The 19,205-nt window shown below is 42.1% G+C and overlaps 1 protein-coding gene across 1 annotated transcript in view; it reads left to right on the top strand.

Annotated features, from left to right (window-relative positions):
- Positions 1–3,233: 3,233 nt before the first annotated feature.
- GABRR3 (gamma-aminobutyric acid type A receptor subunit rho3) overlaps positions 3,234–19,205 on the top strand; it is a 600,200-nt gene continuing 584,228 nt past the window's right edge. The window contains exons 1-2 of the mRNA XM_086936148.1: positions 3,234–3,304; positions 4,136–4,236. Coding sequence (XP_086792274.1) covers positions 3,234–3,304; positions 4,136–4,236 — 172 coding nt within the window. The remainder of the gene's footprint in view (positions 3,305–4,135; positions 4,237–19,205) is intronic.

The following is a 19,205-nucleotide window of genomic DNA, read 5'->3' as shown; positions in this document are numbered from 1 at the left end:
AGGGAGCAGGGTAGAGTGCCCCTCACCCCCTAGACCTTCTCAGGGGGTCCCAAAAGGATCTGTTTCTGCTTTCCTGAGAGACTATGGTATCAGTTCCATATACCAGAATAACTTGCATTACAACATGCAAGATATCTACAGAGGAGACGGTGTACATTTCTCAGATGAGGGGAACAGAGTCTTTCTCTTGAATTTTAGGCTCTGCATCGGTACCAACTTTTAGGTACTTAAATCACCCACATAACACAAAAGCTCTTTTTAGAGCTACCCTACCTCTAAGCAATCCAAATTCTTATTTTACACTATTTTCTTTCACTCTTTTTCCCTGTGGTACGCTCTGGGTATGCGTACCGGGAAGCGTATATGAGAACGCACCCAGCGCTTACCCCGCAAAATTTTATTTTTTTTAAAAGTTTTTTTGCCCTTCAGGGTCCTTCTAGGCCCCCCTCAGAAAACCTAGGGGGTTAGGGAGGGTCTACCCTGCCCCCTTATATTCATTTCCCCCTTTTTATTTTCACCTCTTGTGTCTCGATTCTACAGAGACACAAGATGGCAGACTCTCCAGACTGTTTAGAATGATGACAGACACCCGAGAGCCAATCACCTTTCCGCTCGCGCACTCCCGTAGCGCTCTGGGTGCGCTCCCCGGTACTCGTACGGGTGAGCGCTTGGAGCGCACCTATAGATATATATGTGTTTTTGAAGTTAATTCTCAAAAAAACCACTGGAGCAATTTTCACCAAATATAGTAAAGGCACATCTGCATACCAGTCCCTACAATTTTGCAAAGTTTTGTGTAAATCCATACAGCGGTTCGGGCTGTAGCCTTGTCAAGTCGTCCTATGGAAATTAACATGGGGAAAACACGTTTTGGGACCCCCTTTTTTCTCAGCCACCACTTCACGAATCCCCCCGAAACTTTCAGGGAAAGAGCGGAGCGGAGCTGGCCTGAATTTTGGAAAATTACACGCAAGTTCCTCAACCGGCGCCAAAGTTATTCCCAATAGAGTGTTGCGGATTTCCTATGGTAGCTAGGTCCTAACTATAACTACCTATTGGGTAGCCAGTAGGTAATATATATATGTTACATATTTGTAGAAGTTAAACCTATACTTATGATAAAAACTTCAGTTGTCAAAATGTTCAAGTGCCTCCAAACAGTTCCTTTCAGCCAGGGACCATTTGTTCGAATGGGTGTCCTGAAGTGCAGATGTTACATTTCAAATATTGACATATTGTGAATAAGAGAGATTTTTTCACATTGTAAAACAAAGGGGAAAGACCAAGACGCTAATTAGTTTTCCCAGTTCACAAAACGAGGAAGTTTATTTTTAGTTAATGAAACATTTTGGTTTTATACTAAGTGATAAAATGGCAATTAACTGTTGAATGTTTTTCTTATGTACATATTTGTCATGACATTGTGTCCAGAGGAAGAATGGGGCCTGTTTTCATTTCCATTTTTTATTCTCTCAATAGAGAAAAGTTTCCTTGTGGAGTTAGGGCTGGAAGGAGCGAATTTGCCAGTGTCCAGTTCCATCTGAGCAGTAATAAACTCCCAAATGAAGCGGCTTTGCTCTAACATCAGAGCTTCCTCATAAACAATATCCCATATGTGTGGGCGAACCTACCATAAAGGCAAGAAAAAGCTAAAACAGTGACACATAAGACAGTGTGGTGTCAATCTGCAGAAAAGCTAGCATTTTTTGTTGTCACAGAGAAAGAAGAAGATATGATGTACTTTACTCAAACTTTAAAATTTGCTTAGAATTTTGGGTAATAAATTGTGCTTTAATTCATGCAATCCACAGCAATTTAGATTCCCCTGGGTCTCTAGTGTCAGAAATATAAATATCCAGGGTTTGTATGATTCCCTGGGTGTTAGTTATTCTCTGGCCCACCCATATCTGTGTATGTATGTATGTATGTATTATTATTATTATGCATGTACGTATTATTTATGGCAATACTTTATTTTAGTTTTAACAAGTTTATGTCAAGTACGCAGCATATCACTGGAACTCAACTGACGACATTGAGTTTTAACCAAGTGCAGTTGCTTGCAACAACGGCAAGTAACAGAAACAATATTTAGCAGATACATCATGAGACAAGAGTCTGCGCTTGGTGCGACTGGTCCGTCTTTCACGTTTACAGTGGAAAATTAAAAATATTTAAACAATCATGAGCACTCTGCAACTATGTTAGAAAATGAATAGCAGGTCACACAACAAATTAATGTGTTGTTTAGTTGAAGGTACAAATGCATTTCCATATCACTGAATATAAACCAGGCGCTGGCTTGAAAAGAAATTGGTTCAGGCAGTAACAAAATGTTGTAGGAATTATGTGACCATAAGGGTGTGTTCCATGAGTCAGGGTATAGAAAGCTGACAGTAATGCCTCCAGGTATTACCAAGCATCAAGCGGGTGTAGGCCTGTAGAAATAATGCAGCCCACTCACAGTGGGAGGGTGTCATCTCAGCATGCTGCCTGAAGACTATGTATGTATGTATGCATGTATGTATGTATGTATCTATGTATTTATGTATGTATGTATACATAGTACTTCTATAGTGCAAACCAAGGCAAAAGGAAGCAGAGCGTAGTACATGAATGCTGTAGTCATTCATCTTGGAATCCCTCTCATCAAAAAGTTCCCAGTCGTCTGGTTTCCTATACTCAAGAGACCCAAGAAAACACAAATGTGGGTACGTGCGTGAAGCTTTGGCAGTGTAATGTTCCTGAGTGAGGAAGACCTGAGAAATTACCATGTTTTGGAGAAAAATTGCTGAAAATTTAACAAACTTCAAACTGAGCACTTTCTCTCAGCCAGCGAACTAGCGCTAGAGAGGACTGGCAGCCAGTGATAGAAACAGCTAGATGTGTACATTTTGAAAATGCATGGTTGTCGTAGATTTACATTGAGCACACTGGCCATACCTGCAACCAAAAGACACTTACTCTAAAACAGCAGTATACTTTCAGCTGCTTTTGAATTTTGCAGAGTGCAATATATCCATTTAATTCTCTGCGGGCACCCAAAACCCATTTAAAATGAACCATGTCTGACGCCTCCACTCAGAGACCGAGAGGAACAAAGATGTGGGCCAAGCCTTGGCAGGGATATGTTGTGACATGAGTAAGACTCGTGAGAATTAGCATGTTTTGGGGAGCATTTGTTAAAAATCTGACAAATGTCACGTTCAACAAATTATCGTAGCAGGCCGACCATGCCAACAAGGGTCTTATTCCTAACAATTGAGACTTTAAGAAGGATGAATGATGAAACTACATTTTTGTGGTAGATTTTTATGAGGGCCTGGGATGAGACAACCTATATACAGGTACAATAAATAGACAGGTACACTAAACTATAGATGTCACTTTCAATTGCTGTCATATTTTTCCAACTTTATCACCTGTGGGCACTCCAAACCCATTGGAAAATCACACTTGTTGGATGCCCTCACATTGCAGAAACCGATAGGAACACACATGTGGCCTAAATAGTGGCAGTAATATGTTCCTGTATGAGGAACATTGAAAGAAATTACAATGATTTAGTAAACAATTGCTGAAAATCTGATAAAGGCAATGTTAGCACATTCTTCTTGACTGCCAATGAAGGCAAGTGAGATCTGGCGTGAACCAGATACCTTAGATTCTTAAGAATTTGAAAGAGTATATGTTTCCTCTTTCCTCAGTTTAATATTAGCATCAACATAATAGTGCTCTACAAATAGTGATTCTTCCTCAATTTGGTAATGTGTTCCAGACTTACATAGTGATTGTGCAGAAAAACATTGCCCTTGGAAAGCCCACATATATTTGCCATTTCCAGCTCCTGACATCAGGGCAACATTTCTTCGGTTATTGTTCCAGGATTTATGTTTCTCTGTTTGAAAGAAAATGGGATATTGCTATACAATTTAATGTTGTATTTAAAACTCATATTGACTGGCATGCTATGTAACTGCCTAAAGATAGAAGAATTCTTAATACAGATAAATTATCATGATTTTGTTTTGAATTTTCATATATTCTGAAATATTCTAGAGTCATAAATCCAACAAACATCTAAAGCACACACAACGAAATGTACTAGGCTAACATAATTTTATTTTTTTCACAGTAAAATAAGGAAAATTGATAATACCAAATTTCGAAAAGTAAAATCGGAACAACTGCTACGCATTGAAGATCATGACTTTGCAATGAGACCAGGATTTGGAGGTACGTTGTACTCTTAAGTTGAGAACTTTGTAGTTGTCATCTTCCATATTTGTAGTTATTGTTCTTTTTATGATGTGGTATTTTCATTGAATTTTAAAAAAGTACCATCACCCATTTCATTTTTTGGAATCCCAAATACAAACTACATTTGAATGATACTCAGTACGTTTTTCACCAAAAGTTCACTTTGAGTATATATTCTCCATCAGTTCAATCCCATACTAGAGTTTTTTTTTTATTGGGGATCTGAACAATTCCGAAGCTGGAACAGATTGGAAGTATTGTGGTAAGTTTATTACATCAAATCAAATCAAATCAAAACATTTATATAGCGCACTACTCACCCGGAGGGTCTCAAGGCGCTGGGGAGGGGGGTCCGCTACTGCTCGAACAGCCAGGTCTTGAGCTGCTTCCTGAAGGCAAGATGGTCTTGGGTCAGGCGGAGGTGGGTCGGGAGGGAGTTCCAAGTCTTGGCGGCCAGATAGGAGAAGGACCTTCCTCCTGTTGTGGCTCTTCGGATGCGGGGGATGGCGGCGAGGGCGTGGCTGGTCAATCGAAGCTGGCGGGTGGGAGTGTAGAAGTTGAGGCAGCTGTTGAGGTATCTTTGGCCTTGGTTGTGTAGGGCTTTGTGAGCATGGGTGAGGAGACGGAAGGTGATTCTCTTGTTGACCGGGAGCCAGTGCAGGTCTCTTAGGTGTCCGGAGATGTGGCTGTGTCGGGGGATGTTGAGGATGAGTCTTTCTGAGGCGTTCTGGATCCGCTGGAGTCTCTTCTGGAGCTTGTCGGTGGGTCCGGCGTAGAGGGCGTTGCCGTAGTCCAGTCGGCTGGTGACGAGGGCCTGGGTGACCGTCATCCTGGTCTCGGTGGGGATCCACCGGAAGATCTTACGTAGCATGCGCAGGATATTGAAGCAAGACGAGGAGACGGCGTTGACTTGTCTGGTCATGGAGAGGGAGGAGTCCAGGATGAAGCCCAGGTTGCGCGCGTGGTCTGTCGGTTTGGGTGCGCTGCCCAGGGCGGGGGGGCCACCAGGAGTTGTCCCAGGCGGAGGGTGAGGAGACCAGGAGGAGAACTTCCGTCTTGTCTGCGTTCAGTTTCAGGCGGCTGGTCGTCATCCACTCGGCTACGTCTGTCATCCCTTCGTGTAGGTTGGCTCTGGCGGGGTCGTTGGTGAGGGAGAGGATCAGCTGAGTGTCGTCGGCGTAGGAGATGATGTTGAGGTTGTGTTGGCGTGCGATGGCCGCAAGGGGGCTCATGTAGACATTGAAGAGGGTGGGGCTGAGCGAGGAGCCCTGAGGAACGCCGCAGATGACTTCGGTGGCTTCTGATCTGAACGGGGGTGGCTGACTCTCTGTGTCCTTCCGGCGAGGAAGGAGATGATCCACTCCAGTGCCTTCTCCTGGATTCCGACGTTGCTGAGGCGCTGCACTAGGGTGCGGTGGCAGACAGTATCGAATGCTGCGGAGAGGTCCAGGAGGATGAGGGCCGCTGTTTCTACGTTGTCGAGCAGGGCTCGGATGGCATCGGTAGCTGCGATGAGGGCGGTCTCGGTGCTGTGGTTGGCCCGGAAGCCAGACTGCGAGAGGTCGAGGGATCCGTTCGTCTCGAGGAAGGCGGCCAGCTGCTTGTTGATGGTCTTCTCGATGACTTTGGCCGGAAACAGGAGGAGCGAGATGGGGCGGTAGTTTTTGAGTTCGGTGGGGTCCGCTGATGGTTTCTTCAGTAGAGCGCTGAGTTCGGCGTGCTTCCAGCTCTCAGGGAAGGTTGCGGTGTCGAAGGAGGTGTTGATGATGTCCCGCAGGTGGGGTGCGATGACAGCGTCGGCCTTGTTGAAGACGTGGTGAGGGCAGGGGTCGGTTGGAGATCCGGAGTGGATGGTGTTCATCGTGCGGATGGTGTCTTCGGTGCTGATCGGGGTCCAGGCGCGGAGTGTGGTGGTGGGTGGCGTTGGTGCGGTCCTGGGGTGCGTCGGTTGTAGGCTGAAGCTGTTGTGAATGTCAGCGATCTTGTTGTGGAAGTAGGAGGCGAGGGAGTTGCAGAGGTCTTGAGATGGGGTGATGTCGTTGTTTCCGGCATTGGGGTTGGAGAGCTCTTTAACGATGTTGAAGAGTTCCTTGCTGTTGTGTGCGTTGTTGTCCAGTCGTTCCTTGAATGCAGTTTTCTTGGTGGCGTGGATCAGTTGATGGTGTTTTCGGGTGGCGAGCTTGAGGGTGGTCATGTTGTCTGGTGTTGGGTCTCTGCGCCAGGCTCTCTCGAGGGCTCGGCAGTTCTTCTTGGAGCTCTTGAGTTCGTCAGTGAACCAAGGTGCTTTCTTACTGCCGGGTCTGCTAGCCGGGGTCCTCAGTGGGGCGAGGTCGTCTGCGCAGCTGCTGATCCATTTCGTGAGGTTGTCGGCGGCCTGGCTGGGGTCCGCTGAGCTGGTGGGGGGGTGCTGTCTCAGGGAAGCGGCGAGCTGGTCGGCTGTGATCTTGTTCCAGCTTCTGCGTGCGACTTGTTGCTGGTGGTGGTGGACCGTTGTTCTTCTGAAGCTGAAGTGGATGCAGCTGTGGTCCGTCCAGTGGAGTCCGGTGGCGTGGCTGAAGGCGATGTCCTTGATGGATGAGAAGACGGGGTCGAGTGTGTGTCCGGCGTAGTGGGTGGGGGTGGTCACCAGCTGCTTGAGAGCGAGGTTGTCTAGCAAGGTGGTGGTGTTGCGGTCGTTGTTATTCTCCAGGTGGAAGTTGAGGTCCCCGAGGAGGATGTAGTCAGCGGAGGGGAGGGCGTGCAGGCTGATGAAGTCGGCGATGTCTTCGCTGAATTGTGTGCGTGGTCCCAGGGGTCTGTAGATGAGGGTGCCTCTGAGGGTGGTCTTTGGGTCGGTGTGGATCTGGAAGTGCAGGTGTTCGGCGGTTGTGAGGGTGTCGTCGGTGTTGGTTGTGATGCGGATGGTGTTTCTGTGGATGATGGCGATGCCTCCTCCTGTCTGGTTGCCGCGGTCCCTCCGGGTGATCTTGTATCCTTCCGGGATGGCGATGGCGATTTCGGGTGCTGAGGAGGCGTTCATCCAGGTTTCCGTGAGGAAGGTGACGTCTGGTGGTGTAGTGTCGAGCAGGTTCCAGGGCTCCACGGCGTGTCTGTGGACGGAGCGAGTGTTGAGCAGGATGCACTTCAGGTGGTTGCTGCTGGTGTTCGGCTTGGAGGGTGCGGTGCAGGTCCGGGTGCAGGAGTGGCAGCTGAAGGGTCCGTGGATTCGTCTCGGGTGGCTCGGTTGCATCCCGGGATCCGGCCGGTGTTGAGTGTGTTGAGTTCGGTGGTGCTGTAGGTCCGACGGGGGGGCTGGTGTCTGCGGGGGCCAGGGGTTCTGGCGCTGGGCGTGGTCCAGGCGCGGACGGGTGTAGACGGGCTTGCCTTTGGCGTGCCTTCGGCGCGCTTAGGGCGCGCACGCTGCGCGTTTGCCACTCTGCCATATGAGGAGAGTGGGGGGGTGGAGCGAGGGAGGAGCAGCTGGGAGGCGGGAGCGGGGCAGCGAATGGGAAGGGTCCCAGGTGGAAGGGGGCGGGCCGCAGGGGAGCAGCGGCGGGGAGCGGGGCGGTGGCAGGAAACGCGGCGGGGGCACAGCAAGTGGGAAAACAGCGAACAAAAAATAAACAGAGGACAATGGCTGGGCACAGAAGGGCAACAAGGGAACAAACTAAATATAACAGTAGACAGTTGCTGGGCACGATACGGGCAACAGAGGATAAAACAACAGTCAGCGGGGAAACAGAGGATAGAACAACAGTCAGCGGGGAAACAAACCGGAAATCACAGGAGGCAGTGGCTGGTCACGATACGGGCAACAGGGGAGAAAACAGCAGTCAGCAGGTGAAAAGCAGCGCTGAGCTGTGGAGGCGGATACCACACCAGTGGTCAGGAGCACAGCTGCGGGCAGCGGCGGGATCGGGGCAGCCTGGGCACACTCACGGGGAGTGTGCGCGGTGCGTGGTGTGACCGGCCCGGGAGGGAGACAAACAGCTAACTCACATGAAATGCTTTGTTCTCGAGCCCGGGGATCGCGGCGCTCTTGAACACAGTGACATTCCACAAGATTATACATGGTGAAAACACTATATATCTCATTCCTTTACCAAATTTAACAAAACAAAGAAAATAATAATTAGTAAACAGCAATGAAAAAAAATCATAAATAGCATTTGAAAGTTATCAGTTGAAACAAAAAAACATATTGCATTTGAAAATTAGTGAGAAACAGTAGTTCACAAACAAAATGTGGACCATACACACAAGTACAAATTACATAACAAATTCATCAAACGTTTTTTGAATTTTGATATCAGTACAATCCCTGACGATTCAGGACTAGTTTCTCCCACACAAACCAGCTCTGGATTCTTAATCCAGTTCACCTTAGGCCAGATGTAGGTAAATTAGATTTACTGATTCAAAAATACTGAATTTTACCAATTCGGTATTCATGAATCGGTAAATCTAATGTAGGTAATTATTCGGTAACAAATTCCTAATCAGTAGGATTCGGTATTTACTGATTCGGTAATTACTGAATCGGTATTTGCCATTGATTCCTTTGGGCCTTGAAGCCCATAGGAATCAATGGCAAATACCGATTCGGTAATTACCGAATCGGTAAAAATACCGAATTGCCAAGGGGGACAGGGTGTCACTTTGACACCCTGTTGCACCCCTGTTTCTGGCTTGTGTGCCATGTGGCACACATACATGCCCTAAGGGCATGTATGTGTCTCACGTGGCACAGGTGTATATGCACAGATGTGCATGTACACAGGAATTCGTTATTTACCACCCAATAGTATTGGGTGGTAAATAACGAATTCCTAAGGGCCTGTGGCACTGTTTACTGTGCCACCTACATCTGGATTTTCAGAATCTGTAAATTTACTGATTCTGTATTTTACAGAATCGGTAAATTTACCAGATTTACTGGTCGGTAACGGCCGAAATCGGCCGTTACCGACCGGTATTTGGTCTCCTACATCTGGCCCTTAGTTCTTTCTGGTTTTTTTTCAATATTGTCTTTACTATTTTCTTTCTATTCCACACATTTCTATCACTTAACAAGAGTGAATTTTTGTATACTTTATTCGCCTGAAGTGGTTCTGAATACTTAGATTACCCTTTACTAATCATATGGCTTTTCTATACCTAAACCCAATCACCACTCATATATTCACCACGTTGGCTGGGCTCACTCTCCACCACCACCTTTATTTACTCTAACGAACAAGGGTAACAGTTAATCGGAGCGCACAGCACAGTCAAGGTAAATGTAGATTCGCAAAAAGTAGATGTGGTGCTCAGGAAGAAAGGTGGGCGCTGGTTACCACAGCCCCAAAGGTTAACCACAAGTGGTACAATGAGCAATTGGGTATTCCTCGGAGCACTCAGTCCAATTGTACAAAGTCTTTGTATAGTTTTCACTGATCAATTTAATGCAATCAACTGGGGATTTAAAGAAGAGATTGTTTATCAGAAAGGCCCAGTTTATTTCTGCTGAAGTATGTATGCAATTTGAGTGTAATTGTAAATTTTGAAAATATGCAACAAGAAGCTGATTAGCTTGTCATTGATTTAATACTGGTTTTAGACGTTTTTATATGTATAAATTGTATTTTATGTCTTTTATGATGAACTAATCGAATAAAGACTTCTTGAAATTGAAATTGTGATCAATTTAATGTCCAATCCTTCAAATGTATTTACATCCTAGATCCACCACTTGATAAGACGCAGCCAACACGTGTTTCGTCAAGTCAGTAAGACAAATGACTTCTTCAGGGCTGCAACCCAAAATATTTACAATAAATTATAATTTTAGTACATAATAACAAGATCAGTAACTCTCCCATTACGTCTATTAAGAGAGCAAACTAAAGGGACACACCCTCAAACCATCATAGAAACTTAACATGTAAATATTTCATAGTGAATGTTGAAAGAAGGAACACATTACACCAAATTCGTGCTCGTATCGGAAAATAAACAAAAAAAGCCTTCATGTAAATAATTATTTAAGAACCATGGTTCTAAGCTATTCAAGCGTTGTGGCTGTGAGTTACCAGCAACACCACTATTACCCGAATCACGCATAGTGAGGTTTAAGTCTTCCTAATGATAACAAATTAACTCACCAATATTTTAAAATTGGTGTCCTCTGAGAGTCTCTAGTCCAGTATATGTAAACCTTTAAATAAACAACACCTCTAAGTTAAAAAGTACTGTAACGTCAATTATAGTCAACACATGTTTATTTTAACCACATTGCCCTCACCTCCAGTGGTCCAAATATCCATAAACCGGACTTCAGCCTGTGTCTGAGCAATGGTACAAGTGATTTTCCTAAAATTTATAAAATAATAATAACTGTTACTGTCTAGTAGCATATCTCTTATGCTCGACAGTCAGGATGGGTGACTTAATCGCGCGTTCAAATGGCAGTCTAGTTAAGATTTATCATCATATATCAATACCTCACCTCCTAAGTAATCAGCAATATTCGGGAATTCGTCGCCCCATCTGGCAAGTAACTACTCCTTCGGTACGTCACGAGTACGTGTCTGTAACCAAAGGTATACATCAGTAAAGCATATTGCTGGTAGCTAAGTATAAGATCTAAGTTCCCAACAGTATTCCCAAGCTTACCGTTCGCTGCCAGTTTCACGAGCATGAAGTAGCGTTCTACACCCGCGCCATATTGTAATGGCTATTTATTGAGAAAGCAGCGTGCTGTCATACTTGAGTGGTGTATAGCTTACGCTAGTCTTATAATATAATCCGAAACGTCTTATGTACAAACTTCAAATCATAAGTAATGATTATTATTTAACAAATAAAAATTAAAGATGTAAAGGCAATGTCAGTAAAACCCTCTTTTCTCGATAGCATAAACGAGCGCCATCTTAGATCGGTCAAGACGTTCAGATGTTTTATAACGTACAAACTAATTTAAAGTATTGAACAATTCTCTCTATTCAATACTGTTACTTGTTACAAATTATCTGTCCAATAAATTATATTATATTGAACGAAGTAAGAATTGTTTGATAATACAAGCACTAATACCAGTAACTTAGCACGCGCCATCTTGGATTGGTCAAGACGCTTGGTTATTCAATAGAAAACGAGCGAACTTAATCTATAGTCGATCTCTGTGTTAAAGTCTTTTGCTGTCACTGCTTGTAATCCTGGGTTCATATTGTGAGGAACATTAAAATCAAAGATCTATAAAGTCCATATTTACTCTTATCAGTGGAGATGTTCTATAACTGTAAATTCAATATACTCACTATGCGTGAATCCGGACATTTGTGATATCACCAATTGGTCCACAATCAAAACATCAACTAGTATGTTAATGAATTGCAAATCGTCAAGATAGATAGGTTGGACGGTGGATAAAATCCTAATTACGTAGTTTTCAGATAACATATGTACAAATCCTTTCCAAGTAATAGTGAATTCTTCAAGGGAACAGCAAAACATAACATTCATTCCATAGGGCTGTTCACACAAGGAGACAAGATATACATTAATTCTGATACATCATCTTTCAGAAGAAGGGACAGAAGATACATACAATTCAACTAAATATTCCATTTGTCATTTACAATTTTGCAAATATAGCATATACATAATTCTACTGTCCTAGGTAAAATTCATATTCATGGTCAACATTAAGGCCACATTCAACAGCTTTCAATTTATTTAACCAAAGTACTTCTCTTCTCCTTAATGTCAAGAGTCTATTCCCCCCACGGGGTCAGGTTTAATGTGATCAATCCCATGATATGAGAAAACACGTTGTTCTCTATTCTCAAAATTCTATACCATATGCGATGCAATTGGGTAGCGTGTATCACCATTTTTCAAAGCTCTAAAGTGCTCAGCCATTCTGTCCCTGAGCCTCCAGATCGTGCTCCCCACATAGATTTTGCTACAAGAGCAAACAATTACATATATCACATATGTGGTGTCACAATTTATAAACATTCCAATAGTATATTCGCCTGAGTTATTGTAAATAAACTGCTGTACCTTGGTTTTGGCCCATCTACATGAGCTACATCTCCCACATTTAGAAAAACCTTTAAAGCTACTCAACCAATCTGCTTTGTTAGGTTTACTTGGGTAACTAGGACTCACCAAATTTCTCAAAGTAGTTTCCCTCTTAAAGGTCAAACTAGGTCTGTCAAACAGGTATGGTCTCAGGTCTTGATCCATGAGGAGAAGATGCCAATGTTTATTCAAAATAGTAAATAACCTAGAACTCCCCATGCCATAATTGGTTATTAGTCTGATCTTGTTATCTCTTATTCTTACGTCTTTACTTTGTCTAGTTAAAGTAGATTTCCTTTTAACTTTCCTGGCTCTGGATACTGCAGCTGTAATTACATCCCGTTTGTATCCACGATTCAAAAATCTGTCTGACATGTCTGCAAGGTTTCTCTCAAAGTCTATGTCTAGGGCACAATTACGTTGGGCCCTAATCAGCTCCCCGTATGGTACAGCATTTTTCTGGCTGCTGGGGTGGCAACTCCCAGCATGCAAAATTGCATTACAACTCGTTAGTTTCCTGAACATTCTGCTCCTTATCTTATCTCCCTCAACAAACAGCTCTACATCCAAGAATGTGATGCATCGACTATCATAGTAAGTAGTAAATTTGAGGTTATATGTGTTGTCATTAAGATAGTCAAAGAAGCCTTTCAGTTTTTTTACTGTTCCAGTCCATATTAGCAGGCAATCGTCGATAAATCGACCCCAATAGTGTATGTATTGTGTCCAATCACTGCCACCCGGTCCCCAGATTTGCTCCGCCTCGAACCAACCCATAAACAGGTTGGCGAAAGACGGAGCAAATCGTGAACCTATAGCAGTACCAAGACGCTGCCTGAACCACTGTCCATCAAAAAGAAAAACATTATTCTTAAGCACCAACTCAGTCATCTGTAAAATCATCTGAGTGTGATCATACAATTCCGCCGGTCTACGGCTAAGAAAGGGATCCAAAGCATGTATACCAAGGTTGAGATCAATAATAGTATATAAAGATACTAAGTCTAGCGTAAATAGTATCATTCCGTCTTCCCATACTATGTCTTCAAGCAAATTTAAAACATGCTTAGTATCTTCAATGAAAGACAGCAAATTATATACATATTGTCTAAGAAAACATTCAATAAACTCAGATAGGTGTTCTGTAGGTCCACCTATACCAGAGACAATTGGCCGTCCCGGCGGTTTGTCCCGGCATTTATGGACCTTGGGAAGGGTATACAAGCATGGTGATCTCGGAGTATTTAATGTCAAGTAAAGATATTCATCATGGTCTAAAAGAGATTGTTCATACCACGCTTTGACTTTACTGTTAATCTTGACAAATAAATCATTCATTGGATTGGAGGTAAGTTTCTCATAGTACAAGGTATTATTGAGTTGGGACTAGACTTCATTGTTATAATCCTTTGTATCAAGTACCACTATGTTACCACCCTTGTCAGCACTGCGTATTGTGATGGATTTGTTATTGATGAGTTCTTGTAAGGCCTCTCTTTCACCAATAGTTAGATTGTCTTGACGTCTGTTAATGTTTTTCTTACGAGAAATATGTATTTCCTTATCAATGTCTGTACCAACCATCTTAAAGAACACATCAATACTGTTGCCAGCAATAAGTTGTGGAGTCCATTTGGATTTAACCTTGAGTCCACTTCCCTCCCTCTGAAATCTTTCAATCTCCAAATCATCCATAAGTCTCGACATGGTTACTGGTTCATCCTCTTTCTCAGTCAATGATAAAAGAAGCTGTGTATCTTTCAGTTCTTGAATTGTCAAGTCACTCAATGTTTTATTTAAAGACTGTTTCTCTTTGTCTGGTACATGTGCAAAACATTTCTTCAACTTTAGGTTTCTAACACATTTAAAAAGGTCTATTTTAGTCATACACCAATCTTGTTTTGTTACGGGACAAAAGCCCAAACCTTTCTTCAGTAAAGATATCATGTTAACAGACAATTCAAATGAAGATAAATTGATCACCTCAATGTCACATGCAATAGAGTCACCACTTATTGTTGTTGTTTTCATGATCTTAGGCTCCTTATTCTTGCGCCTTGATCGCCTACCACCTCTGCCCCCTCTCCTTGTCTTTTTGCATTTAAGTACCGGTTCCTCATTTCTGAGTCCCGATTCCCTCTCCTCAGTCTCTGAACCTCCTCTAAAAAATTATTCTCAGTGGTCGGGACTGCCGTAACCTCAGGTGCATCTTCATTATCGCTGCTAGAGATAATGGAGGATGCATCAGTATCACTCACCTGCGGGGTGCTGCCTCTAGTTTTAGTAGCGGGGCCTTTCTTCACTAAATAATCAAATCTTTTTTGCAAATGTGTATACACGACCTGCACGATAGTCATTCTCATCACGTTTAAGTTTACGTGCCTTTCTTTTTTTGATTTCCATTTGCAGTTCATTCAATTTTTCATCAAGAATAGTATAATTCTTGACTGTCAATTCGGGTAAATTCAATTCTTTAATCTCATCTTCTATTTTGTTAATTTCAATAAGTAATTTTGCTATCTTCCTTTCTGCATTTTCAATTAAGATCTGTATAAGATTACGGGAACTAGTATTTAATTCTTTTTCCCACGTATTATACAGGTCTGGTTCAAGATCTTCGTATGTTGGTATTATTTGAGACCTTAGCCCGTGTGGTATTCTGTTTAAAACCAAATATTGTTTAAGAGTGGCAGCATCCCACCATTTATTCAATTTATTCAATTCAATTCGTTTAAGTGATTCTAATTTCACGAATTTAGCTCTAAGCCCTTCTTTCTTGGTACCTCTAGGAATATTTAGTTGTATTGTATGTATCTTCTGTCCCTTCTTCTGAAAGATGATGTATCAGAATTAATGTATATCTTGTCTCCTCGTGTGAACAGCCCTATGGAATGAATGTTATGTTTTGCTGTTCCCTTGAAGAATTCACTATTACTTGGAAAGGATTTGTACATATGTTATCTGAAAATTATGTAATTAGGATTTTATCCACCGTCCAACCTATCTATCTTGACGATTTGCAATTCATTAACATACTAGTTGATGTTTTGGTTGTGGACCAATTGGTGATATCACGAATGTCCGGATTCACGCATAGTGAGTATATTGAATTTACAGTTATAGAATATCTCCACTGATAAGAGTAAATATGGACTTTATAGATCTTTGATTTTAATGTTCCTCACAATATGAATCCAGGATTACAAGCAGTGACAGCAAAAGACTTTAACACAGAGATCGACTATAGATTAAGTTCGCTCGTTTTCTATTGAATAACCAAGCGTCTTGACCAATCCAAGATGACGCGTGCTAAGTTACTGGTATTAGTGCTTGTATTATCAAACAATTCTTACTTCGTTCAATATAATATAATTTATTGGACAGATAATTTGTAACAAGTAACAGTATTGAATAGAGAGAATTGTTCAATACTTTAAATTAGTTTGTACGTTATAAAACATCTGAACGTCTTGACCGATCTAAGATGGCGCTCGTTTATGCTATCGAGAAAAGAGGGTTTTACTGACATTGCCTTTACATCTTTAATTTTAATTTGTTAAATAATAATCATTACTTATGATTTGAAGTTTGTACATAAGACGTTACGGATTATATTATAAGACTAGCGTAAGCTATACACCACTCAAGTATGGCGGTACGCTGCTTTCTCAATAAATAGCCATTACAATATGGCGCTGGTGTAGAACGCTACTTCATGCTCGTGAAACTGGCAGCGAACGGTAAGCTTGGGAATACTGTTGGGAACTTAGATCTTATACTTAGCTACCAGCAATACGCTTTACTGATGTATACCTTTGGTTACAGACACGTACTCGTGACGTACCGAAGGAGTAGTTACTTGCCAGATGGGGCGACGAATTCCCGAATATTGCTGATTACTTAGGAGTTGTGGTATTGATATATGATGAATAATCTTAACTAGACTGCCATTTGAACGCGCAATTAAGTCACCCATCCTGACTGTCGAGCATAAGAGATATGCTACTAGACAGTAACAGTTATTATTATTTTACAAATTTTAGGAAAATCACTCGTACCCTTGCTCAGACACAGGCTGAAGTCCGGTTTATGGATATTTGGACCACTGGAGGTGAGGGCAATGTGGTTAAAATAAACATGTGTTTACTATAATTGATGTTACAGTACTCTTTAACTTAGAGGTGTTGTTTATTTAAAGGTTTACATATACTGGACTAGAGACTCTCAGAGGACACCAATTTTAAAATATTGGTGAGTTAATTTGTTATCATTAGGAAGACTTAAACCTCACTATGCGTGATTCGGGTAATAGTGGTGTTGCCGGTAACTCACAGCCACAACGCTTGAATAGCTTAGAGCCATGGTCCTTAAATAATTATTTACATGAAGGCTTTTTTAGTTTATTTTCCGATACGAGCACGAATTTGGTGTAATGTGTTCCTTCTTTCAACATTCACTATGAAATATTTACATGTTAATCTTCTATGATGGTTTGAGGGTGTGTCCCTTTAGTTTGCTCTCTTAATAGACGTAATGGGAGAGTTACTGATCTTGTTATTATGTACTAAAATTATAATTTATTGCAAATATTTTGGGTTGCAGCCCTGAAGAAGTCATTTGTCTTACTGACTTGACGAAACACGTGTTGGCTGCGTCTTATCAATTGGTGTTTATAGGATGTAAATACATTTGAAGGATTGGACATTAAATTGATCAGTGAAAACTATACAAAGACTTTGTACGATTGGACTGAGTGCTCGGAGGAATACCCAATTACCTTTATTTACTCCACTCCTTTGAACAACAGCGCCCTCTAATTGCTTCAAACTGAGATTTTCCAGTAACAGAGTGAAGTGTGGGGCAGTAAGACCACAACTATTTTCTCATCGCCACTTTCCAATATTCTCCTCCTGCCAAAGCCAGCTGTAATCCCTCTTTCAGTGTTCTATTCCACATCTCCACAAGGCCACTGCTTCGTGTATAATACACAGAGGAAAAAACTTTCTCTATGCCTTGCTGTAGAAGAAAATCTTTCTTTCACTGAGAAACAAATTGAAAACCGTTATCACAATCCATAATTTCCACCACTTCTTCTCTTAAAAACAGTTCCTTTAAAAACACAATAACTGTCTCTGAAGTCACTTCTCCATTATTTTTGCTTCAGGCCACCTAGAGAAATAGTCAGAACAATGAATATTTGGTACTAACACCCAATGCATGTAATTTACCCGTAATATCAATTTCTATTTTCTTCCAAGGACTATCTGATGTGTCAGACTCTAATGACGGATAACTCACAGTTTTCTGGGATTTGTCTCTCCAAGCACATAGCACACCCACTCGGATGTTCCTCTCCACATCGTGATCTAAGCTGGGCCACCAATACTCTTCTCTTTCTGGTCTATTATTAGCACTCACGCCCTTGGTCCCTCATGTGCCAATTTAACTATACTCTCCTTTAATACTGAAGGTACTACTACCAGATCACCCCTCAACAACACACCATTAACCACCACCACTGTCTGACTGCCCTGTGAAAACACTCTACAGAAAAAAGGGCACATCCATTGTTCCCCAAACACATTGTCTCCTTTAATGGCATCCAACCATTCATCATGTGATACTCTGTCTTTAGTTGTAACACTCACTGCCGCCACCAAAGAGTCCTCTTCTTCATTCAACACACCAGACACACCGCCTGATGGCAATCGTGAGCAACGGTCAGCCAACACATTTTTTTCCAGGCAGATAATCCATGCAGAACTTGTATTCGAACATTTTCATAGACCATTGTGTACATCTTGGAGATGCTCTCCTTCTCCCTTTTGTTGTGAATAATTTTATAAGTGATTAATGATCCGTTCTGACTGTAAAATTAGTTTCCCACAATTATGTTCTAAAATGATTGACTGTGCCCCACACAGCCATTGCCTCTCTTTCTATGGTGGAAGAGTTCTTCTCTGCATCCATTAATAGTTTAGAAGCAAAGGCAGTTGTTACAACTACACCTTTTTTTCTTTGAACCCACTAAATCGGCATCAGTATTTACTGCAATAGGATCATTGGTGGTAAATGGTTTAGTGTTGGCGCTGTGGCAATTTTCTTCTTCAAATCTTCAAACTCTTTTTCACAACTCTCAGACCAAACACATTTAACATTTGTGACCATGAGACCACGCATGTGTTTGGGCATATCAGCAAACATTGGTATAAAACAGCAATATTATTCGACCAATCTTAAAAATTGCAATAACTGATCTTTACTTGTTGGAGACAAGCTTCCTCTATGGCAGACACTGGTTTCATTTTTAGAGCTATACCATCAGAAATGCCCCAAATACTCCACCTTCTTCACTTTGAACTTACATTTCTCCTTCCTGATGGTTAACCCGCTCTCTTGTAAAATTCCTAATACATCCCTCAAATTTTCATCATATTTTGCATCATTGTTGCCAAAGACTGAGGGCCATATGTATCAAGGCAAAATGGGTTCGCAAACGCCGAAATTCGTAAAATTCCGGCGTTTGCAAACCCATTTTCGCTAAATGGTATGTATGAAACATTTTTGGTGCAAAATAAGGCATCGCTAAATTTGCCATTCCTTATTTTGCGATTGCATTTAAGGAATTGCAAATTTTGCGATTCCTTAAATGCAATGTATCAAGGAAAAAAACATTCCAAAATGCCATTAAGGAATCGCAAATTACCACCAACTTCTAGTTGATGGTAAGTTGCGAATTCTTTTAAAAAAGCATTTTTTTAAAAATCAAAAGGTGCCATGTGACGCTCATACATGCCCTTAGGGCATGTATGTGTGCCATATGCGCACACATGTCATTTTCAGGGGTGCAGCAGGGTGTTCTTGAGACACCCATGCACCCTTGAAAATATTCACAATTT

This window comes from Lissotriton vulgaris, chromosome 8, assembly GCF_964263255.1.
Source record: "Lissotriton vulgaris chromosome 8, aLisVul1.2, whole genome shotgun sequence".
Lineage (NCBI taxonomy): Eukaryota > Metazoa > Chordata > Amphibia > Caudata > Salamandridae > Lissotriton > Lissotriton vulgaris.
This window is presented reverse-complemented; position numbering and strand designations above follow the sequence as displayed.